Source organism: Cheilinus undulatus, linkage group 18, assembly GCF_018320785.1.
Source record: "Cheilinus undulatus linkage group 18, ASM1832078v1, whole genome shotgun sequence".
In the NCBI taxonomy this organism is placed as follows: domain Eukaryota; kingdom Metazoa; phylum Chordata; class Actinopteri; order Labriformes; family Labridae; genus Cheilinus; species Cheilinus undulatus.
Genome location: NC_054882.1, coordinates 7,095,263 through 7,121,291, shown reverse-complemented (window position 1 = coordinate 7,121,291; position 26,029 = coordinate 7,095,263). Strand labels below are relative to the sequence as shown.

Genomic DNA, 26,029 nt, shown 5'->3' with positions numbered 1-26,029 from the left:
AAATAGATGTGACTTAATGGATGTGGTTCTCCTGATCTTCCTATCAGCTGGCAGATGAGAGGATGATCAGGAGAGCAAGACAGAGCTTTCTTCCGAACAGGGAGGGCTAACTGAACCTGTGGGCGGGGCTAACTCCCCACATGACATCATGGGGGGAAAACCTGAGAACTACTTGATTTAGCACACATTTTCTGAAAAGTGGAAAAAGAGAGGGGAAGAGGGAATGTATTTTTTTGATTCTTGGGGGATTGTGGACAGGCCAGGGGAATGTATTTTTGTTGCAAAAGCCTGAAAAAGTGTTTTTTTTTTTTTTGCATAATATGTCCCCTTTAAAGCTATTGTTTACATTTTTTTGCAAAACCTCTAAGAATGCACATGTTTGAATCAATACATATTAAGGGGAGCATGCCTCTGAACCCTGCTACCAGGCCTGGTTTTTGTTCCTCTGTATTTCTAAATCCCTGTGCATGTTTTTGGTTTCAAGAACTGTAATTGACATTACATGCCTACTATAATATACTAACTGTGGAAGTTAAACCTGGAATTTTTTGCCAAAGACATTTTGATAAAGAAATGTACTAAGATGCATTAAATCTGATCACAATAGCGATGTGTGCTGGTATATTGCCTATGATTCTGTCCTGAATGACAGCCAAAGCCATGTTTATAAAGTTTGAGTATCCATAAGTTCCTATTTAGTTTTACATCTGTTGAAAAAAGACCTAAAGTGAAGCTCTGCAGCTGTAAAGGTACTCCCAACTCTCATTCCCACATGTGTCCTAGTTCTTTGTGGGCTTATTGTTATTGTCTGTGTCTCTCTGCAGCTGTTACTCACTCAGGCAGATATTGTCGTGGAAAAAAACGAGGAAGTCGTTGCAATGCTCCCTGTGGTTGCCGCTTGCCGCACATGAGCACCAGGGTCCCACGTTGGATGTGGAGTTGTCAAGGTAGTTGGGAGTTATTGTGCTTCCTGTTGGGGAGTGGAGAGAGAAAACAGAACAGTGTATTAATATATTTCTACATGCAGACTGCAGATCTTAAACCTCCAGCGTTGCAAGGCGTAACAGAACCTGTTTTGAAGTAAAGATTTCGCTGTTGTCTGGTTTTAAATTAATTCATGTTTGCCACTTTGGGCATTTTGAAGCATGCCTCTATGCTAACAGACCGTTAAAAAGTGCTTTTAACTTCTGCAGCTGAAGCTTGGAGTTTAATGCACTCACAGATAAAATGTTGGCACTGATTTAATCTTGTTATGCTTAGCCTGATTATGACCTTACCATGATTATGCTAATCAAATAAAGGTGTTTACATAGTAGTTGCTATCATCACAGCATCGCCCTAATCAGTTTATGATGGAGCTATTACCATGCATCTAAATGGATTCAGTGGCATGAATTTAATAAGAAGAATAGATGAAAGTGGAGTGAATAGAGATGCGGACCGGCAGGTTAGTTAGGCAGCATGGTGATCAAACTGGTCCAATCCAAATTTCTGACAGGGCTTGACATGAAAGAGCCGAAATAAGAGAATATTTTCAAAGTAATGGGTATAAGAAGGCTGCAAACATTTGCTAAAAATACTCTGATTGCGCTTGACAGGCAATTATTTTGATATGTGAGCCCCTGTGTGGATGTATTTATTATATTCCTGCATGAAAAAGAGACACTTGCAAACACAGTACCCTTCCCTTGATCACTCAGCGTGCCTTATTTGATGCCAAAGCAGATCAAACCACAAGCACAGTAGCAGTTGTTCTGAGAACATGTTGAGCCACTCCGGCTGGCAGTTTGGTGAAGTGCTGCAGCCTGCAGGGCAGAGTTCAGACGCCATAACAGAGGTCTATCAGGTGGTTGCTTTTTATTCCTTTGCAGCTTTTCCAGCACCAAATGATTGGGAAGTCACTTTCTAGGAAGGGCATTATAGCCTTGTAGCTTGTATTTTTTTTAGAAAAGGAGGTGGGAAATAGAATTGCTGCACTTTGAAGCACTGGGCAAAAAAGTTCTGATTCACCTCGATCGATTTTTCAGGTCCCAGACTTCCAAACAACACCTCAGTGGCTCACTTCTACTTGAGTTGTCTAGAACGGACAATCACTGCTGCACAGCTTTCTGTCCCTGTCTTCCTTAATCTGTCTTCTTCAGTCCTCCACAAACTCAGCAGCCTTTTTCTTCTTTGTCATGGCATTGTTGCCCCGCGAATGGAACATTCAAACCGAGTGGGTTTTAAGGACCTTTCCTGCTTTATGTGATCTTTTGTAAAGTTTTTATCAGAAGTACCACAAGCCAACAAGCTACGCCTCCACAGGTTCCCACTCATCGCCACGTCAAGGATAATTCTCTCAAAACTGCGGTCAATAGTTGTAATTGCACTACTTATAATGCCAATGACTAGGCTGGCCGGCCGGCGCCACAGCCACATTAATCAGAGCTCCATCGATTGTTGAACCACGCTTCTCATCACAATCCTTGATTCATTCTTTTGAGTCCTGTTCAGAGCACTTGTCTGCTCTCCGCCTTCCTCCCTCTGAAACCTATTTGTTCCCCATCCATCACAGAAGGTGGGTGAGCGGGAGCTGGCAGAGAAAGATAGAGGTCCTTAAAGCCCTACAGCCCCCCGAAACCAAAGGAACTGACTTCAGGTGGCCTGGAAACTGGTTCACTTTGGGTCCAAAACCTTTACCGCTCTTTCTCTGTTCGATTCAATCCATAAGTTAGGCACAGCGCTGTGAAAAAGTGTGTGCTCCTTCCTGATTTCATATTTTTTGGCATATTTGTCACACTTAAATGTTTCAGATCATCAAACACATTTAAATATCAAAGATAACCTGAGAAAATGCAAAATACACTTTTTAAATAATGATTTCATTTGTTAAGAGAAAAAGCATCCAAACCCACCTTGCCCTATGTGAAAGAGTAATGGCCCCCTAAACCTATCAACTGAGGAACTGGAGGAATTTTGGCCCACTCTTCTTAGCAGAATTGTTTTAATTCACCCACACTGGAGGGTTGTCCAGCTTAAATGGCCTGTTTAACCCTTAAGAGATTCTAGGAATGTTTTGTATCATTCAGTTTTTCTATTTCCAAGCCATTTTGGATGTGATGGATGAATAAAGCTCAAATTTGCCAGAAGAGATTCATTATTGATTTTTTCAAGAACTGTCACCACAGTTCCTTAAATTAGCCTTAAATGACAAAGCTATAGACAAAAAAAACAACAACACATTTGTTCCTCAGGACAAAAAATGTCCTATTGAAAACCATTGGAAATACCATTTTTGATACACAAACATAAACTAATACATTCTTTTATGTTCAGATTTCATTTTTGCCTACTAGCTTCCAATTTTCATTTTTTAGATTTGACCACCAAATGGTGAAGTTATGTAATCATACTGGCCTTTATAGGGTTAAAAAAGACAAAATATGATTTATATTTTGATATGTATATTTTAGGCTGAAGTACTTCTTAAAAGACTGACTTACTTAAACCTGAAAAAATGTAATAAATATTGTTTTTACCGTAGTCCTGGGGAATTTGCCTTTTTTTGTCCTTAAGGATAAATGTGTTATGATATTAAAGGAACTCTTAAGGCTTAAGATCATGCCACAGCATCTTTATTGGACTCTGACTAGACCTCACCAAAACCTTTATGTTGTTTTTTTTTAAGCCATTCAGAGGTGGACTTGCTGGATCATCTTCCTGCTACATAACCCAAGTGTACTTGAGCTTTAGGTCATAAATGATGGCCGGACATTTCAGGTAGAGAGAAGAATTCATGGCTCCTTCAATTACAGCAAGTCATCCAAGTCCTGAAGCAGCAAGGCAGCCCCAGACCATCACACTACCACCCCCATGTTCAACTGCTGGTCTGATGGTCTTTTGATAAAATGCTGCCTTAAGCTGGGTATACACTGTGCAATTTCAAGCCGCCCATACGACAGTCATGGCAGAATATCATCTCACACTGTGCGGCTGAATCACGATGCACGACCATCGCACGAGATGTGTGTGAACACTGTATGATCTGATGGTCGTGTATGAGCTGAGTGCTCACAATGTACGAGTGAAATCGGGATGGACTGTGGAAGAAACCTGCAGTTTCCTTCTAAAAAAAATCTCACACACTGAGGGTGAAATGTTTTCAGTCATATCCCCTCTCTCTCTGTCCCACACACACAAACCGCATCACCATCCATGTCAGCTGCAGGTCTGAGGGTAGGAATATTTCCAGCTTGTTCATTTCCTTTATCATAGCAGGAGTGCATCAGAAAGTCATTCCAGCTGTTGTCATGGTAATTTAGGTTATGTTTTCTGACAGTTTACAAAGGAAAACAATCCCCCAAAGTTGTCTATTCCGCTCGCGTTTCTGCTCTCACTGTGAAGTGTCTGGAGTCGTCCAACCAAACATCAAACATGCCATAAATCCATCCGACTAGTCGGGAGCAGGTCATCAGGTCGTGGTCGGTCCGTGGTTGGCCGTTGACCCTCCTGTATACAGATGTGTTGTTTTTTTTTTCTTTAGATCTTTTAGCCTACATCACTTCGTCAGACAGGTTCTAGATAAAGGATTGCTGGATTCAGCAGGTCTGGCAAGAATCAGGTCTGGGTGTGGCTCGTGAAATTGCTCTCAGCCTTCCAAAAAATGTGGGTAAGTAACACAGAAGTTACAAAATAAACATAAAACAATCAAAGAACAAACAGCAAAAAGATATATGCTATTTTAGCCCTGGACAAAAATCTGCATAACTTATTATACAGTTACGAAATACAAAAAAAGAACAAATTTAGACAACACATGGACTTGCTGCAACATTGCATCCAGCTGCCTGCTAAAACATGCATGCATTTGTTGATTTAGGAGTCGGTGGAGTCTGCAGACCTTTTTACGACTAAACAACTCCCTGGTTTAGTTGCAATGCTTTTTAAAGCTCAACCAACATATGTCTAATGACATCTGCAAATACAGCAGGGTTAGCATGTTTGACCGAAAAGAATGAAATTAAGCCACATGTTTTGGAGCCTGGCTGTGCAGTGCTGCATCCGTAAACTTGAGAAATTCATCAATGATCATACATGCAATAGTTTTAGCACAGCTGTAAAGTCGGGATGTCTGTAATATCTCAGGCAAAATGGGTTTACTCTAAGCATTTAAATAAATGAGGATGATCAATCAAATGTTGGACCAAATCCCTCAGCTCCATAGAGGTTTTATCAGCCATTTTGTTCCTGTGAAGAGATGGAGATAAAGAATTATTCCTTACCTATCAGGCCGGTGTATGCGAGTAGACATGCTCCATAGTTCTCCTGCTTGCAGCCACTGGCGCTGTCCTCTGAAGGTTGGCAATCATACTGGAACTGTGCCCAGCGAGACCTGTGGGAGCAATAACATGCCATCCATCATTTACTTGGCTGCAGCGCGCATCGTGACACAGAGGATTGGCCAGAAAGGATGTGCAAACCCAAAACGCTCGTCTACCTACCTACACTCCTACATCAACTCCCTCCAACCTTCAAGATCTGGCGCTATGCAGCACTTCACTCCACACTCCAGTCACCCTAAGTGACATTCATCCCTCTTTTTCTTTCCTCTCTTTCCTCACTTTCCTAAGAAAGTTGGCTCATGGAAGACTGCCAGGCTGTAAAGAGTCAATGAGGGGCACAGAGAGGCCTTGGCTCCACACTCTTAATACCGTGGGCTCTGTCTGGCAGGCCAGGCAGCCAGGAGATTAGACAAATATGGATCTTCCATATAAATACATCCTCCCACCACTCCTCTGCTTCTCCTCCTTCACCTTTCCTGCCAGCAAACCCCATCATCATCATCATCATCATGCAAGGCTATCGCGCCCATCATATCGCATCATCATCCCTTGTTGACTGGCATTTGTAACGGGATCCCCTCAGGGCTGCGCTACTCCTCTCTCCCTCCCCTCGTTTGTCATGTCATTATAATGATGTACGTAAAACTCATAGGCCGCGCGCTGAGCGAAGGCATCCTCTGCAGGCAGCCAGTTAATGCCAGCTGACTGGTGCAGGATTGGCAGGCTGCGCCGGGGCCTTGAGATACTCCATCCATTGGGGCGGCGGCGGCGGGGAATAATGCCTGATCGATCGGCGTGACAGATGAAGCCCTTTGTCTTTCTGACATTTGAAGAGGAACTCGATTAAACGCTAGCGACCATTTGCTGTCAGGAGGAGAAGAGGCTGACAGGATTGGTATGAGAAGTTCATGTTTTCGGTCTCCAGTGACGGGCAGAAACACAGCCTCTGAATTTTAATGCCTTTATTAGACATTGTTAGTTTTCTGATTGGACATTTACAATCCATCAAAATGTGAATAAATTTCTCTATTCATCAGAGATTACATGCAGAATAAATATAATAACTTTAAACAATCTATCTTCTCCTACAGGGTCAGTGCTCTGCAAACTACTCACTAATAAATATTCTCAAACACTTTGGCAGGAGAGTCATGTGTGAATCCCCGATGATAACGGGGCGCTCTAATAATGACTATTTCACAGAGCTGCTAGTTGCCTGGCTGCTTCCCTCAGAAAACCAATGCAGATTTTAATTGAACTAATTAAACACAGTTAATGAGAATAACAATTGAATTAATTAAACACAGCTGACTAATTGAATCTAAATGAACATATCATAGCAGCCAGACCTATCTGCCATGAAACACGATGCCATTTAATGTCCTGAGGGACAGTCAGTGTGCCCGGCCAGCACATTAACAAAGCAATTATTACAGAGCACAACAGCCCTGATAGTAAATGAAAACAACTTGTTTGAAAAGATTTTTAAAAACTTTTTAAAGTTGAAAGTTTCAGGTATGGCAGAGTTGACAAACATGGATGGTGGATGTACTGTAATCTTGCAAAATTGATGGATTAGCCCGTTTCTGTGCTTCTTACTGGCAAATCCATCTTGCAAAGCTCCTGTCTGAACCGTTTGGGCCCAGTTAGAAAGTGACAGGACCAACCAGCGAGAAGAGGCCGATGCAGTAATGGTGTAAGACATTGGCGTGAATGTTGCTAAAGCGTAAGTTTTTGTCAGAACTTGATGACATTTCTTCGTTAAAAGAAGAAAGAAGAACAACATTGAGTTGTTTTCTTTTCAAAACTAGACAAGTCGTGTACTGACATGTCTAAAGTCCCCATGTTTTGCGTTATGCAGCTCTCTAGTTCAGTTCTTGGTAGCAGCGCATGTCGGTTTGGGACTACGATGTCATGTGTTTTGTTGCTCTGGCCCGTAAAGATGTGACGGACAGAACGTTCATCCAATCACCCTCCGAGTTATTTTTTCAAAGGCTTTGCCCTTTCCCAAACTCTGCCTATGGAAGGTTTGTGTGAAACACATCCCTCTGGCATGTTAGGTTATGGTGGATGGCCACCATGTCCCAACAAGGCTGCAACGTCAGGGTGGAGTCATGTTTTGGTCCGGAATCATGGGGAGAGAGCTAGTAGGCCCCTTTAGGGTCCCTGAAGGTGTGAAAAAGACCTCGGCAAAGTATATAGAGTTTCCGACTTACCACTTTCTTCCATGATAAAAAAAGAAGAACCGTGCCTCCCATAGAAAAATTATCTTCATGCATGACAATGCACCATGTCATTGCTGCAAAGATTACCTCTGTGTCATTGGCTGCTATGGGTGTAAAAGGAGAGAAACTCATGGTGTGGCCCCCATCCTCTCCTGACCTCAACCCTATTGAGAACCTTTGGAGCATCCTCGAGCTAAAGATCTATGAGGCCGGGAGGTAGTGTAGCGCCACATTGTGTAATAACGCCGCATTATGTAATAATGTAATACATTTTCAATTCATTATGTAATAATGCCGCATTTTATAAGCCACTAAGCGGTTAGGGTTAGGGCAAAGTAGTAGGGTATACCCTGGAGCCCACCTTAAGTCCTAGGGTTAAGGTTAGGTGTTTAGTCTAGAGCCCTGAAGGAGGGTTAGGTTTAGGCATAAGTCACTAAGCAGTTAGAGTTAGGACAAGGTAGTTGGGTAGGGCATACCTTGGAGCCCACACTCAGTCCTAAGGTTAGGGTTATTACATCATATTACAAACTACAGGCAGTTCACATCAAAACAGCAGCTCTGGGAGGGTATTTTAAAATCTTGCAGAGAAATTCAAGCAGAAACTCTCCAAAAACTCACAAGTTCAATGGATGCAAGAATTGTGAAGGTGATATCAAAGAAGGGGGTCACTGTTAACATGGAACTTGGCCTGTCTGTTTTTGATTGAAATAGCTTTGATTTCAGTAAATAAGACCTCCTAATGCTGCAAATTCAACAAATTACCATTTTCAGTTCTATAGAACCTATAAAATGTTCTGAAATAATAATGTGGAACAGTGCATTTTGAGTTTTTTATTTAAAAAAAGTTATCTTTGGGAGGTTATTAAAGTTGCATGCAATTCTAGATAGAGAACCGTGGTCAGAGTTACATTGTGCTGAAAGCAGGTGGCTGTGTCACTCTGTGGAAATGGGCTAGATGCCATTCTACCAGATGAAAGTCACTTTAAGATCAACTTTGAAAACCAAACATATATCACACTGCAACAGATCTGATGTCTTTGCTCTAGCTTCTTCCTTTCAGAGATGGTAGATGAGTTGCTGACTCTACATTAATGTTTCAAACAGTCTATGATAACAGCTCTAGAGATCAGCTGATATTTCTCTGTTTGGTTCATGTTAGAACACCTCTGTGGTCCTTTGACAGCTTTCACTGCTGCCACAGAAGTTCAAATCAATGAGTGAAATGATGCAACCTCTGGAAAATTCAAAGTAAAGCCTTCCTGACAACAAACGACAACATTTGTAATTCCTACCTGCACACGTAGTCTGCTTTGCATATCCTCAGCTGAGCCAGACAGTTGGGCTTCTCCTTGTCCTCGTAGGAGCAGGAGGGCACGATGGTTTGCCTGCGGCGCTCCGCACAGGCCGTGTCGGTGCAAGGGCAGAACAGCAGCTCGTGGGTGTAGTCGGGGGGAACCCGGTCAAAGAATTTCCTCAGCGCCTTGTTGCACTTCGGCCGGTTACAGGGCCCCGAGCGGACTGACGGCTGGATGCAGGAGGAGACATACTCGGTACGAAGCTTCTGACACGTCTCATCGATGTTACACGCCTTGGCGGCATCCAGGCAGCGGTTCACTGTCGTAACTTCTGACTCTGAAAAGGAGGAGAAAAACAGAAATGAGTATGTCATCCCGCAGCGTGGCTGGAGAAAATCAAATCCCAAGCAATGTTTACCAATGCTTTCAAGGCTTAATTGGAGTCAGTATTGACTCGCCACTCTCACCTCTACTCTCAGAAGCAGTGCTGCATTTACAGATAAAAAAGAAAGTGTGTCTTGACACACACAAAACCAAAAAGATGATTATATGTAATAGGCCCTCTTGTAATGAATAGAACATGAATGGTGTTTAAATGTTGTATGAGCTCAGGCACTGGATGTGTTTCGGTGGAGGCCTAATGGCTGAATATTTCATTCTGCTGGGTTAATGCAGAGTGGCAGTGCTGAAAAAGCCAGTCCTCCATCTCTCCAAGCGTACAACAGGCTCTGTAATTACTGCTCCTTCCTCTTCATCCATCCATCCATCTTTCAAACACCGCCTCCCTGCTGCTTCTGGGTCCATCTCTCACCCACCTGTGAGGGTATAGTAGTACGGGAATTTTTGGTTGCAATTTTGAGGTTTTGTTTTAGTTTAGTTTTTATTCTATTCAAAGAGGCTGCTGTTCAGTTTTCATTTTATTTATTCAAATGTGATCTAAATACAAATTAGGATCTAAAGCAGCCATAGTGGGAAGTCTTGACCAAGACAAATAGGTCATTTTACACTCCCTAGGCTTCGAAGAAAGGGTTGGATACATACAACTTTAATATCAGAGGTTTTAGCCACTTTGTCAAGAAACATACAAGCCTGTATGGAAGATTATCTAGCAGGAACAGCACACATTCCTGTGCCTACAAGAAGAGCCTGTGGCAGGGAAAGAAGCAGCAAAGAAACAGAGCAGAGCAGGCATCAGTGACAACAGAAGGGCACTGAGTAAGTCAGATGCAGTATAAAGGAGGAGCTGGGGTGGAGGAGGGTTGCAAACACGACTTTCAAAGGGAGCAGACAAGCTTAGCCAGGCTAGAAAATGGCAGCATGAGTGCAATTAGCCTATTGCATGCTCAGGACTAACATGAGATCAGCTGATTTCAATTAAAGGGCAGTGCTTGAACGAATGCTTGATTTAAAGTTAGGGGTGTGTGTGATTAGCTGGCTAAATGGTTAAATCTGGATCCCTCTGTAGTCAGCACCATTGATATGAGTTGCTTTACTATTTATTAGCATTTTCAAAAACGAGTCAAGCCGGTCAAAACGCTCCATCAAAACTGTAACATGGTCACCAGCTACTAGTAGTCGCCATAGTTTTTCTACCTCTACAACCTTGCTACCACAATGCACTTTAATCTGATATACACCACTGCTAACTGCTTTAGCAATGAAAGCATCTCATTGGAAGAGCAGAGTTTAACAGTTTTTGATCTAAAACATGGGAATAAAGACATCCAGAAGCTGTGCCACATACTCACTCATTTGTGACGTATTCAGCTCTTGAATGTGGACGTTAACCTGAAAAGAAGACTGAAGGCTGGTGGTGCTAGCACTGCTAATGCTAGCCACATTCCGCTAACCTTCTAACCCAACTTCCAACCATGACAATGTGACGTTGTTTACTGTGGGATTATTGAGTCGGTTTACAGAACGTGTTTGTTTGACATTAGACTAACCCCCGTCCCAAAAAAGTTGGCACACTGTGTACAATGTAAATAAAAACATAATGCAAATCTCATAAACTCATATTTCATTCAGAACAGAAAATGAACAACACATCAGATGTTGAAACTGAGACACTTTACCATTTCATGAAAAATATTAGCTCACTTAAAATTTGATGGCAGCAACACATCTCAAAAAAAGTAGGGACAAGCCAACAAAAGGCTTCAGAAGTAGGCGGTGCTAATGAAAAGGATTTTGCACATAATTAGGCTAATTGGCAACAGATCAGTAACATGACTGGGTACAAACAGAGCATTTTAGAGTCTCGCAGAAGTAAAGATGGGCAGAAGTTCACCAATCTGTGAAAAAACCGAATCCAAGAATGTTGGAACAATTCCAGAAAAATATTCCTCAAAGATTGGAAATTCTTCTTTCAAACCATGGACCCCATGTCCTATAAACCAGGGGCTCTCAACCTTTTCAGCCCGCGACCACCAAAATAAAGGTGCCAGAGACCGGGGATCCCCACCCTGAAGGTGGTTGAACACAGCCATGAACATTCAAGAACAGTCATGTGCAAACAAGGCCGCCCAATAGAGGGGAAAATGGGAGAGCATTCTGGGGCCCGGCCAAAACGGGGGGCAAGTACAATCATGTTCCATTTTAAAGTTAAGCTGTGGTATTTTATATTTAACCTGAATAATGACCACTTCAATCAAAGATACACATTTTAATTTGGAATTTCCACTTGTGGGACAAATTAAGGAATATTTAATCTTATCTTAATTTGTTTGTGTAGTAAGTAGCGTAAATTCTTTAGTTAAAACCAGAATCAAAATACGTGAAAAATAGCTAAGATGGGTTATTAATGGCAAAAAATACTGGGAAAGGTGGTGAAATTGGATTTTAGAAGTAGAAGAAATGAGTTAGAAATACTAAAATTTAGATAAAAGTGGCAAAAAATAACCAAGATATGGCAAAAATGGGTTTAAGTGGCAAAAATGGGCATATTAAGTGGTAAAAGGAGATTCAAAAGTGGCTGAAATGGCATTGAAGAAAAGGTGGATATTTGGTGAAATGGGATGAAAATTGATATAAACTGGCAAAAAAAGGTTAGATGAGGCAGAAATAGTCAGAAACTGGCAATATTGGCTTATCAAATTGTGAAAAGTGGCTTAAAAAGTGGTAAATGGGGTTAATAGTGGCAATAATGTGTCAAACGGGCAAAACTGTTGAAATTGGTATAACTGGTGGGAAAAAAGTGATGAAAACAGGTTGAAATTAGGCAAAATTGATGTAAAGTGGCAACAGTGTAATTCAAAAATGTTCATAGTTTTTAAAGGCATCTGGAGGCCTCCTCTCAGTGTCTCGTGACCCCCAATGGGGTCCTGACACCAACGTTGAGAACCCCTGCTATAGACTAAAGAGGAGAGAGAGACCATCCAGCTTGTTATCAGTTGAAAAGCCTGCATCTCTGATAGTAAGGGGTTGCATTAGTGCCTATGGGTTGGGCAGCTTACACACCCTTAAAGCCACTATCAATACTGAAAAAATTATAAAGGTTTTAGAGCACATATACTTCTAAACGACCAACATCTCTTTCAAGGAAAGCCTTGCATATTTCATCAGGACAACGCTAAACCACATCATAACATCATCCATCACAACAGCATGTTTTCAGGGTAGAAGAGTCCTTCACAAGTAGAAAGCATCATAAGGAAAACCTGGCAAAGAAGACCCAGGACTGTTGAGCAGCTGGAGTTCTACATCAGACAAGAATGGGACAACATTCCTCTCCAAAAACTCCAGCAACTGGTCTCCTCACTTCCCAGATGCGTACAGACTGTTAGCACAAGAAGAGGGCATGTGTCATAATGTTAACATGGCCCTGTCCTAACTTTTCTGAGATCTGGTGCTGCTATGAAATTCAAAATAAGCTGATGTTTTCATGAAATGGTAAAATGTCTCAGTTTCAGCATCTGATTTGTTGTTTATGTTCTATTGTGAGTGAGATACGGGCTTATGGGATTTGCAAATGATTGCATTCTGTTTCTATTTACATTGAAGACAGCGTCCCACCTTTTTTTGAAACAGGTGTTATAGCTAACTATAACCTTGCTCACCTGACTCCCTCCTGCCCTCGCCATCTTCCTCCCACGCCGTGTTTTGCCACTCTTAGAGCTGCCACCGCCCCCCCACTCCATCTGTCTCCTCCTCTTCGTTCGGCATCTCTCCTTCCTGAACTTTGCCTCCCTCGGTGCCCATGCTCCCTCTGACTTCTGCGGTAATGAGCCACCTCTGTGGTGGCCTCCTTTCAAAACCATCTTCTGTTTTGGCCACATTATTTCTCAATTCATCACGGTGTGTGTGCGTGTTTTTTCCCCAAGCGATCTCCCAGTCAATACAGGCATGATGACGTTCAGCTCCTCTGGCAGATAGAGCCGCTCATTAGTTTGTAAACTGCCTGTAGTTGTGTCTCCTGGTGAGTCCGGCTCTCACCAAGCTGTCATATAAAATATGAATAGCCTCGGAGAGCAAGCTAACAACTCATCACAAGGCACAGGTTATTCCCAACTTAACTGCTAAGAAGCCGAGAGAGTAGGTGGATGTGGAGGATGTGGGGGGCGTTGAGGAGCAGCAGGGTGGGATGACAAATTGCATCCAGTGGGCACATGCGGGGGGATTATGCACATACGTTTTTAAGTTTTCATTGTGTTTCTTTAAGCCATTATTTATTCAGGGAGGACTTGCTGAGTATGCATGCTCTTATCCAGGAACATCCCACTACACATTCATGCCTCACATACATTTAAACCTCAGGCTGCCCAGTACAACTGAGCTGCATCTTACTGGGACCACTGAGGGCCGAATGTGCTGGATCTGCTGCTTATTTTCCAGTCACGGTCCTGGCTCTGTAATATTCATCAGCATATATCTGAAATTTAAATCAACAGGGCAGCCTGGTAGGATCTGGACAGGGACACATTCTGTTCATTTGGCTTGAACACTACAGCAGCAAACTGGAACATTTCAGTGTGTGAAAGTCTACCCCAAGGTTGTTATAGTTAACTAAAACTAACTAAAACTAAAATTCCAAAATAATTTTAGTTTACGGAGCCCCAGACATGTGGCCACAATATAGCTATAATGTGCACACAAAATACTAATTCATGGCCACAAAATACTAATTAGTGGCCACAACGTAAGTATAACGTGTGCACAAAATACTAATTAATAATGTTAACATCATTCCTGGACAGCTGGATAAGCAAATCGAGCGCACCTTTCCTTAAGCTCTAAGGTAGAGACAGTAGAAGGGCTAAAGCTACACAGTTAACAGGGATAGTATGACTGAATTTTATTTTAGGCTGGGAATGAGCTACAAAGACATTCTGAAAAGCTTGGCATTGCAAGGAACCATTATTACCGAGAGGCATTTAAACAGAATACTCAGAGCCAGGTTGCTTTACTGGCGGAGGTACGACTTGGACGTTGGGATAGGAAGGTGCGCTCGATTTGCTTACCCAGCTGTCCAGTAATGATATTAATATTATTAATTAGTATTTAGTGTGCACATTATACCTACTTCATGGCCACAAATTATTATATTGTGGCCACAGTTTAGTGTTTCATGGCCATGAATTAGTATTTTGTGTCCAACAACTCCTAAAACACTCTCGTGTAGAAGTTGTGACCTGCACACTCACCACCCTATGAAATAATAACGTATAATTATGTAATATTACGACACGTGAAGTAAATACTCAGAACTATTTCTTGAGGCGGAGTGACACAGTGCAGCAGCCATGTCTGGAGTGTAGTTCCGGCTTTTCATTTAACTTTTAAACAACTCCGTCTCGTAATGTTCCATGATTATTTCATAGCGTGGTGAATGTGCAGGTCACATCTTGTCCACGAGAGCATTTTGGAGTTGTTGGATTGTGTATTTGATGAGTTTGATGAGGGAAAGCTGGAACACCGTAGGACTCCATAGAATAGGCAGCTGTAATCTCAGGCCCACCGATCTAAAAACAGCTTGCACCGACAACTAAAGGTAATGAACCTATTACTAAGACTATAGGAGTTATGGCAACAGGGGAGTTTGCTAAAATGTTGAAGTATCTCTTTAAACTCATGTATGGTATTATGTGTCAGGACTCTTTGGGTCACTGAAATCGATCTTAGACACCTGTAATAATTAGGGCCGGAATCATGGAGAGAGAGCTGGTGGGCCCCTTTAGGGTCACGAAGGTGTAAAATGACATTGGCAAAGTAAATACAGTTTCTGACTTACCACTTTCTTCCATGGTACAAAAAGAAGAACCGTGCCTTCCATAGCAATATTTACTTCATGCCTGACAATGCACCATCTCATGCTGCAAAGAATAGATCTGTGTCATTGGATGCTATGGCCATAAAAGGAAAGAAACTCATGGTGTGGATGAGGGCCAAAGATAAACATCATTAAGCCTCAAGGTCAGTCCTCACTTTGAAACCACCTCAGCCCTTCTTCTTTACCCATCACTGTACTTTCACTGTCCGGCAACTGGAAACTGTACAGAAGCATTTCTCAGCAAGGCAATAGTTCTGGTCAAGTTTGTGTTCATGTTACTACATGCCCATCTTATTTAGGAATAACTGGGCCTGACACAGGTTGGAGCTAGAGAGAAAGTTTCACAAGACATGTGTATAGCTGGATACATAGCAAAGCAATCCTTTTCACCTGTCTCAAGACTTTTACATTATAAAAACAGCTTATCTCATATCAATTTCTTGAAAAGAAAGCGACTGTAGCTCTAAAAAGCAAAATAAAACAAAACTGTTGGTATTTTCTAAAGCCAAAATGCATGAAGTAGAAAATAGGAAAACTATTTGCACCACTTTTAGAGCCAATGATGCATTAAAGCATCTTTGCCGGTGCAGGAAATCTACTGTTTTTTCCAGAGAAGCACTTTTCTTAATACCACTGATTTCACTTTAGTTAACAGATTAATTAGTAAAAGTTGACTTCCCCTGTTGTTTAAATACTCCAAAGATTATGATGAGCTGTGGCTCCAGCTTGGCTCTCTGAAAAGGGTCATTACTCTGTTTGAGGGAGAGATGCTATAAGGGCTGGAAAACATCCATTAATCACGTCTTTGTTGTTTTGGCAGTCAGCGTTTTGAGATGCATGGCATGGATGTCAACTTTGACCTCCTGTGGAGCTGCTGGAGAGAAATTTACGAGGAGGCTGTACAGTGCAGGTCTGCAGCAGCTGTAATTCAAAGCTGCTTAAATCAAACGGCGGCGTTTTAACAAGCAGCTTATGTATGAGGTCACAACAACATATGAACAAGCTGCTCAATGGGACAGCCATTAAATCTGAATACTTTAGTTTTCTCTTCACTTTTGCATGCATTTAAAACTCATATGTATGTAAATTCAACAGCTACTAGATTAAAGTTTTTTTTCTTGGGACAGCGATAGCATCTGTCCATCCATCTCTCTGTTGTTGTTGCTTTTCTTTTTCTAAAATATTTTTGGGGCATTTTTATGTCTTCAGTTTAGAGAGGAGGACAGTGGATGGAGTTGGAAACAGGGATGAGGATTTGGGGGGTGAGGCATACAGGAAAGAGGCAGCAGGCGGCACATGTATATGGGGCATGACCTTACCACTAGGCCTTCTGTGCCCATGTAAAGGTTGCCCATTGGGGATAATTATACAAACATGTGCATTGGCTGTTGATGTCAATTATCTCCTTGGCAAAGATCTTAGTAAAAATACACAGAGAAAGCCACCTGAATCTTCATTGTCTTCTTCTCATATGAGCGTTTAATTGATTTTTTAAAGAAACTGGCGTTGTCGGCAGGAATTGCGAAACAACAAAGACTGCTTATAGGGGTACATTGGAACCACTTTAGCTGATGAAACCTTCATTCATCAAGGTCATGGTTATCCAAGGCATGGCCTAAAGTTGCAACTGGACTTTGTAAAGGAGAGGTGAAACATGTCTAAGAACCTTGATCAAGTCCAGTTGCCCCTTTGGAGCAGTGTAGGTAGTGTATAAATTCTACTTCAATTAAAAATCATCCCTCTCCCTTGCAAGGTAGAGAAGGTTTAAGATCATGTCTCTTGGAGGGTCATGTGGGGGGTATTGCCAGAATTTGGGGTTCTGTCAGGCTACTGCAAGTTGGACACACTCCCAGTGTTCGTTGGCCTCTGCCAGGTCTGCCCCTTGTGTCTGATCCTGTTTGTGATTTGCATGGACAAGATCTTGAAGTGCTGTTGGGGGAGGGTGTTCTGGTTCAAGAATCTCAGAATTTCACCTCTGCTGTTTGCAGATGATGCGGTTCTGCTGGCTTCCTTGGTTGGGGACCTCCAGCAGGTGTGGGGTGGTTTGTGGATGGTACGGGAATAAGCATAAGTCTGAGGCCATGGTCCTCTGCCAGAAAACAGTGGATTTGCCCTGAGTGAATGAGTTCAAGTATCTCAGGGTCTTGTTCATGAGTGTGGGTAGAATGGACCGTGAGATTGACAGGCAGCATCAGCAGTGTAGCAGGCCAGATTATCGTGAAGTGGGAGCTGAGCTGGAAGACAAAGCCTTCGATTTACTGGTCAATCCTTGTTCCAGCCCTCACCTATGCTCATGAACTCTGAGTAATGACTGAGAGAATGCGATGACAGGTTCGAGCAGTTGAAATGAGATTCCTCAGGAGGGTGTCTGGGCTCAGCCTTAGAGATAGGGCGAGGAGATCGGACATCAGAAGGGATCTCGAAAGTGGAGCTACTGCTCCAGGTGGTTTGGGCTTCTGGTGCCTTCTGGTCGCTTTCTAGTGGAGGTCGTCTGGGCATGTCAAATTTGGAGGAGACCCCGGGGAAAACCCAGAACTTGCTGGAGGGACTGTATATCTCAACTGTCCTGGGAACGCCTTGGGATCCCTCAGGAGGAAGTGGGAACATTGCTGGAGAGAGGGACGTCTGCTTTAACCATGTCGGATAAGCGAAAGAAATCAAATAGGTGAATGGACTGGCTGGTTCTTTCTCTGCAACTTCCATGAGAATGCTATATTTCTAATCAATAAGAATGATAACCATAGATTTCAGAGGAATTACTGAAGCAGGAAAATTATTGATCTGTTTTTGTGTCATATAATTTATAGATCTCCTGCTTTGACATCCTTAGGATTGCTCTACCACAAATACTTGTTTTACATCCGCAACATAACCTGACAACCTCAAAGCCATCACAAAAAAATCTCCTTAACTTGCCTCCTCTATGCCTTCATCTCATCCCTGCAGTATAATGAAAGTAGCAGCAGTTTGCTGATGTCATCCTCCATTACGTTATAGTCTGTATTTGACAATAACGTCTCTTCATCATTAGCACTTGCAAACATACAGAACTACCTATTGTAACTTTAATAGCATTAGGACACCTGTAATCCCTTGATGAATAAAATAAACATCACAGCTTATGCTGTTTTTATAAAGTGTGTCAAAGTAAGATCTAACTCATTTTCTCCTGAGTAACGGCAGCTCCACATCAAACTTCAAAATAACCAGGCTGTTCTCATTCACCGCTCATACCCATAACAGACGTCAGTAATGCACTGTAATTTGAAAATAAACCACCAAGTCATGGCTGAATTTTAGAGCCGCCTGTGACTCTCCCAGACGCTCGGAGCAACAGCTCAGCATGTGGAAAGAAGCTGAAGTAAAAGGACATTTGTAGTCGGTGATGTTTCGGTGAATAATGGGTCAAAAAAACAACACTTTCACCAGGGGGTTTGAGTCCACTCTGAAATAATTTCTTTTAGCATTCTGACCCACACCATGATGTCTCTCTAAACTTAACCAAAAAGCTTCTTTTGTCTAAATCTGGAAAAAAAAGCACACTCCAAACAACAAAAAACTTCTCTGAAATGTTTTTCTGCTGTCTTCAATTTAGATAGTGGCAGTGTACGGACCACAAAAAAACAATTCAAAGCATAAAATATGCACAAAAATAGAAGTCAATCTTTGCATAGCTTAAATGTACAGTACTGTGCAGAACCTTTAGGCATTACTGGGCCCAAAGTTGAGGCTGACATAAGAAGAGTTATGGTGAGTAAGCCTGCCTGAGAGCAACACAGGGCAGGGAGGAGGACTGACACAAGCCCTGTTGTGCTCTGGATGTCCTTGCACATTATCAGAGCAATGGGAAAATAATCTGTGGAAAAATAACAAAGCATGGCCTAGGGTATTGTCTAGGGTTGTCACGAGTCCCTGGCTGTGCTGGGGATGTTGCAAGGGTCTGAAAACCACCAGCATTCTCTAGGTAATCACCCAGGGTGGAAAGACCCGGACTAAAGAGATGCTATCAAGCTTGACTTTGGTGGCCCCCCAGGCCCTGGGTTACCTACCCTACATGCTTTAAACTTTTGCATGACTGTACATGCTGCTGGTTGCATCGATGTTGCATAAGGCCAACAATCACCAAAATAAAGGTGCCAGGGACCAGGGAACCGCATTGTGCCTGCAGGTGGTTGACACATATTTCAATCTATCAATCAATGTTTGTAAAGTGCCAATTCATAACGATGCATGATAATGCATGGCAGAGTAGACACATGCAACAGGTGCAACAGCAAAACACACCGTAAGTCTAAACATTGGTTATTGTGGCCAAGGAGCGCTCTGGCCAAATAGCATCATGCTACCATGCTCATACTCCTGGTGAGTTTATAAGCTCAAACTGACTCAAATGCAGATGTGCAGTGAGTTTTTTTGTTCAACATTCATATGAGAGATACAAATATCTATCCAAATAGGTGAATTTGTCTGATCATGGGGCTGCATGGTGGTGCAGTGGTTAGCCCTGCTGCCTCACAGCAAGAAGGCTCCTGGTTTGCTGAAAGGTCAGGGTCTTCTGGCACGCCAGATGGATTTGTTTCACACATCCATTTGGAAAACCTTCCATAGACAGCATCTGGGAAAGGGCAGAACTTTTGGGAAAAAAAAAAAAAAACTTGCAGGGTGGTTGGATGAACGTTCTGTCTGTCACATCTTTATGGGCCAATCAGAGCATCAACACATGTGACGTCGTAGCCCCTACAGAGGAGTAAACTCCATAGAGAGTTGCATAATGCGAACCATGGTGACTTTAGACATGTCAGTGCATGACTTTTGTTGTATTTGCAAAGAAAACAACTCACTGCTGTTCTTTGTTCTTTTAATGAAGAAATGTCGTCAAGTTCTGATCAAACTCACGCTTTAGCAGCATCCACCCTAATCTCTTCCACCATAATTGCATCGCCCTCTTCACGCTGCTTTCTTACGTCATGACTCTGCTGCGCCCCTCAATGCTGATTGGTCTTGTCACTTTCTAATCGGGCCCAAACAGTTCAGACGGGAGCTTTGCAAGATGCATTCACCAGTGAGAAACACAGAAACAGACCAATCCATCTGCTTTGCTAGGGTTACCCCGCCTCTTGACCAATGACAGCTTGGATAGGCTCTAGCACCCTCATGACCCCCAATGAGATAAGCAGTGCAAAAAATGGAAAGATGGATATCTGATCATGTCTTTTAAGGAATATGTGGTAAATGGGAAAATAAGGTAAAATTGAAAATTTTCATAAAATTGTTCCACAATTTTTGATGCAGTGTTTTGCGCAGATTGGTCAACATCTGCCCATCTTTACTTCTGAGGGACTCTTCCTCTCTAATATGCTCCTTTTATACCCAGTCATGTCACTGACCTGTTGCCAAATAGTTGTAAAATGGTACTCCAGCTTTTTTCATTATTACCACTTACTTTTCCAGCCTTTTGTTGCCCTGTCTCAACTTTTTTGAGATGCGTTGCAGCCATAAAACTCAACTGAGCTTCCACTTTTCATGAAATGGTAAAATGACTCAATTTCGACATTTGATTTGTTGTTTCTGTTCTATTGTTAGTAAAATGTGGGTTTGTGAGATTTGAAATTCTGGTTTTACAGCGCTCCAACTTTTTTGGAACTGTGGCTGTATTTGTGAAACTCATTGATTAAGTTGAGCTGCCTTCTCTTTTTCCTGAGCCAGTCTGAGTCAGCTGCTTTGTATTTCGCTCAGATGTCTAAATGAGGCGCTATCCTCCCGTTAAGCTGTCATTATCCACTAATTTAAACTTTTCGTGTCTGAGTTGGAGACATTTATCATTATGCTGTATGGAATGCATGAATGCCTTCCATACTAATCACTTCATTTAAGTCATCATTTAAGTTTCACGGTCTCTCCATCTCTGCTTCACTCATCCTTGGCATAATTGCTGTCGCAGAAAACAAAACACTTGACTCCCTGTCCTCTCCAGTGGAAGAAAAGAAAAAAAAGTACGGCTCATTTGTGTGCAGCCTCTCTTTCCCAAACCTCCAAAAAGAATTCAGTGTTGTTTGAGTAAACAAACCAGCGCCGTCTGTCTTCCATTTTTGCCTCTTCTCATCCCGTTGCAACGCCTCTTTCCTCTCAGTTTTTTCTGTTCTTCAGAATCTTTGCTTGGTTTTGTGGCTTCCAGCTGCATTAGAGTAAATAGGTAATTAATCTGTGCCTCGGGGCTAACAGCAGCACATACCAGCCCTGCGGCTTGCCCACGGGCTCAGAGGCAAGACAGAAGCAAAGTGTGGGTTGTTGCACATCAAACACACCTGCATACCCGTCGTCTCTGTCACAATAATGTCTCGATTTGCTTTCTTTGGCTCCCATTTAGTTTTTTTCTGCTTTTTATTATGTAAATATTTCCCTTCCCTCCCCGCTCTGTGAGAAAAAGTGCAGAGAAACACTTGTAGCAGTGGCAGCTCGCCCACTCACCAGCGGCGATGGAGGCCAGACGAACGTAGTCGGAGCCCCTCTCTTCTGGTTCGTACGGGTAGCTTTCCACCAGGCTGAGTCCTGCCAACACAAAGGAGAGGGATTAGTCCTGTTGTCATGGTTACGGAAAATAAAAGTTGCTCTTTTATTGCAGAATTTGTCTTTTCAATGTCCTGAAATACCAACATGAGCTATAAAGCTAAAAGGGAGGATACAGATGCTTCATACAAGGATGGATGAGTCTGTTTAGTGGAAATTCTCCCTGGTAACAAGCTCTTCACTGTCAAAAATAAAGGCCTGAACCAAAATGTACCTGCTACATTTGGTCCTGGATCCAACCAGAATTGGATCAATCTAGTTAAGTATTCCATTTGACATGCTCCCTCAGTAACTTTACAGCCACAATGAGGGATTTTGGGGGGGATTGAGGCCCCAGGGAAATTTCCCTCTTAGTTATCAACCTCAACTACAACGCAAAAAAGAAGTAAAATCACACACAGCAACAGGAGAAAGTCACATGAGGCTGGAAACCAATTAGCTACCCTTTTAGTTAAAAAACAGAGCAGGAATCACAGCTTTAATTTGCATGAACTCACAACATGAGGTGACCAAAGGAGCTGTGAAGAGAATATGTAGAGCTGGCCCCAAATGTTGCATGTATGACTGGATAAAATGTTATAATGTACTAAAGGCACAGCTCTTTCAAGGCACTAAATGACTCTATTTTGATATGCATGTTAAAAATGCGTGCACCAACTTTAATAACACTGCATTCAAATACATGTACTTTAACATGGAGTTGCCCCCCTTTGCAGCTGCAGCCTCCACTCTTCTTGGAAGGCTTTGACAAGCCTGTGGAGTGTTTCTGTGGATGTCTGCACCCATTCATTCTGCAGAGCATATATGAGGTCAGGCACTGAGGCTTGCATGCAGCTGCGCGGCTTTAAAACCCATTCCCTGAAGCTCCTGCTGCACAGTTTCAGTGCTTACACTAATGCCAGTGGAAACTCAAAACTCTTCAGCTATGGAATCAGCAGAGCATTGGGGACTTTTCCACACCATGCACCTTAGCAGTCATTGCCTTCCATTTTGTGGCTGAGTTGCTTTTGTTCCTAAACGCTTCCACTTTCTAATAATGTCACTTACAGCTAACTGGGGAATATCAAGCTGGGTTGAAATTTAAATGAACTGCTTATTGCAAAGGTGGCATCCATCATTGAGACTGATGTTGGGGCACATCACAAATATGTGGGCTGTGTTCTCAAACTTTTCATCCTGCGACCCCCAAAATCAAGGTGCCAGAGACCAGGGACCCCCACTGTACCTGAGGGTGGTTGAAGTATAGTTGAACACAGCCATGTACATTTCCTTCCTATGGTCATGGCAGACAAGGCCACCCATAAGGGGGAAAAGGCCAAACTGGGGGACCATGGAGGTCAGCAAAATCAGGGTCCATTTTAAAGTTAATCTGTGATAATCATAATTCATATTCAACATAACAGTCACTCTTATCAAGCAACAAATACACATACTTTATTCATTGTGCCATAGTATATAGCAATTCTAAATATGTTAATTTCTTTTCTTATAAAAAAAATTAAAATGTGTTAAAAATGGCTAAAATTGGTTAAAAAGGCAAAGATTGGTGGAAAAGGTGGTGAGATTGGATTTTAAATGTAGCAGAAATGGGACAGAAATGGAAAAAAATGAGGCATATTATAGCAAAAACAAACCAAAAGTTGCAAAAATGGGTTAAAGTGGCAAAAACAGGCATAAGAAGTGGTTAGAGGGGATTAAAAAATAGGCAGAAATGTGTTAAAAAACAAGGCTAAAATTGGAGAAAAATTGGTGGAAAAGCAGCGTAAATAGGTCAGAAATGGCAAAAAGGAGAAAATAGACCAAAAAAATGGCAAAAATTGGTAAGAGTGGCAAAACAAGGAATAAAAGTTGTAAAAGGAGATTAAAAAGTGGCAGAAATTGGTTTAAAATGGTTAAAATGGATTGAAAAGGTGGTGAAATGGGATTAAAAGTGGAAAAGAGTGGTTTAAATGCACAAAAATTGGTTCAACTGGCAAAAATAGGCATAAAAAATAGTGAAATTTGGTTAAAATGGGCATAAATTGGTGTTAAAAAGTGGTACAAAGGGGTTAATAGTGGCAACAATGGGTCAACAGAGGCAACAATAGGTGGAAAGTGGCAAGAATTAGTTTAGAAGTTGTAAAAAAACAGGCAGACAAAGTGGTGAAAAGGGTTTAAATGGCAGTAAAGTGGCAACACTGTGTGAAAATTGGCAAAAACTGGTGGGGAAGGTGGTGAGATTGGATTTTAAATATAGCAGAAATTGGTCAGAAATGGCAAAAATGAGCAAAAGTGGCAAAAAATAAACAGAAAAATTGCAAAATTTGGTTAAAAAACGGCAAAAACAGGCATAAAAAGCAGTTAAAGGGGATTTCAAAGGTGGCATAATGGTTTATTTAAAGTGGAAAAAAGTGGTTCAACTGGCAAAAGGGGCATAAACGTGTAAAAAAAAATGGGGGTTAATAGTGGCAATAATGGGTAAACAGAGGCAACAATAGGTGGAAAGTGGCAAGAATTAGTTAAAAAGTGGTAAAAATGGCAGATATAATGGTAGAAATGCTTTTAGATGGACAAAATTGGTATTAAGTGTCAAAAATGTGTTAAAACTGGCAACATTCTGGTGGGAAAAAGTGATGAAAACAGGTCAAAATGCGACAAAACAGGTGCCAAGTGGTAAAGGTGGGTAAAATGCAAAAACAGTTCCAAATTGAGCACAAACTGTTGGCAAGTGGCAAATCATAGCAGATAATTTGGTGGGAAAAGTGGTTAAAAAGTGGCACAAATAAATACTTTAAACATAGAAATGAAAGTTTGACGCAATTTTCAATTCCAAAATATGATAACTGTTATTCAGGACGCTAGCATCAATACTAATGATAAAACACACATGCACTGACATCATCAATAAATCACAGGTGGGGAGGGACCAGTCTCTGGGCCCAGATCATTCTGAGTATGGAATTACTTTTTACAGCTTTTTACCATGTTCTTATTTTACAATTAACTAGTTTCATGCATATATTTTCATAAAAGTTGGTAAAAAATACAGTTTAAAATCACTTAAACTCAGTGTCTCTGGGCCCCTACGTTGAGAACCACTGCTCTATGGCACTGGCCCACAGGCTGGACACTGTGTGCCATCATTTTGCACACCAGACAGCCCGCCAGAGCTGCATCAGGTCAGATGATGACATAACTGCCCTGGTAAGAGAGGCTGAGATGGTACAAGCAGTGGTGAGATCTCCTGATCCAGGCAGTCCCACAGAGAGGAGGAGGAGGAGGAGGAGGAGAGAGACATGCAGCCTGTGCCCTCTTTCTTTGTGCCCACTGTATGTCTCCTACTCAACACCAGCAGCCATCTGGATTAGCACCCAAGCACCCAGCTAACCAATCAAACATCAGTATACGAGTATATGGGCATTACCCTCTACTGCCCATAGTATGGCAGATGATAATAGAAGTGATGAGCATGTGAAATACATGCTAAAACACAATAAGTGTGGGCATAACAAAGGGAATTAAAGCCTCAGTTTGATCTATTTTTACATGATAATCTCTTTTCTTTTAAGCTGGGTCTTTACTGTTAAGCTGTGCAGAGGTGGGAGAATAATTCACATGTAATGGGCGGCATACTCCTGATAATCCCAGGACTGTACTGTACCTCCGTTCCCTCCTCCTCCCAGGAAAAGAGCCATCATGTCGGGTCTTACCGTGCAGCACAGACTGATGCAGACTCCAGTAGATGCTCAGGCAGTTCTTCTCCTTCTTCATGCCTCGTTTACATTGGCAGCCATGCAGAGGGGTGGACAGCAGTGCCGTCATGGCATTCTCACACTGGTTTCGCGCCCCGGGCCCCAGCTTCACACTGCCGTCCCCCGCCACACACTGCCTGAGGGTGCGCAGTCGTGGACTGCAGGTGTCATCGCTGGAGCAGGTGTCTCCGGCTTTCAGGCAGTCCCTCCCGCCTGCAGAGAGAGCCAAACGTGGGACTCCTGCAAGACAAGGCAGACAGAGAGGTTGGTTAGTGTCGTGTTGTGGTTTCCTGTGACGACTTCTTAGCAGGCCTCTGGAGGATGTTTGTTTTTGTAGAGCTGCTCAAGGAAACCTTCAAGAAGCTGTCTCAACCAGCTTTTGATTATAATACCAATCCACTAAACCATTAAAGACACAAAAAGAAAACAAATAAGAAAATCTGTTAGACTGGAAACGAGAAAGCAATCTGAGTAAGACAAAGGAAAGAGACAAAAAGCTTTCATTTATGGACCTGGGATAATATTTGATACAGACTGATGGAAGCTTAGAGGGAATAACTTTCACATTCATCCTTGTAAATCATTTCTTGATTGTGCTTTTTGTTTCAATTTTAGCTCACCG

At 42.2% G+C, this 26,029-nt stretch overlaps 1 protein-coding gene across 3 annotated transcripts in view; it reads right to left on the bottom strand.

Moving 5' to 3' along the window:
* The window catches only part of gfra4a (GDNF family receptor alpha 4a), a 571,203-nt gene that overhangs the window by 36,427 nt on the left and 508,747 nt on the right, over nt 1-26,029 (bottom strand). For all 3 annotated transcript variants that reach the window (XM_041812125.1, XM_041812126.1, XM_041812124.1), the window contains 5 exons: nt 25,366-25,647; nt 21,578-21,658; nt 8,839-9,178; nt 5,262-5,371; nt 836-970 (listed from right to left, as the gene is read on the bottom strand). In XM_041812125.1, the coding sequence (XP_041668059.1) occupies nt 836-970; nt 5,262-5,371; nt 8,839-9,178; nt 21,578-21,658; nt 25,366-25,477 (778 nt within the window). In that variant the 5' untranslated portion in view covers nt 25,478-25,647. The remainder of the gene's footprint in view (nt 1-835; nt 971-5,261; nt 5,372-8,838; nt 9,179-21,577; nt 21,659-25,365; nt 25,648-26,029) is intronic.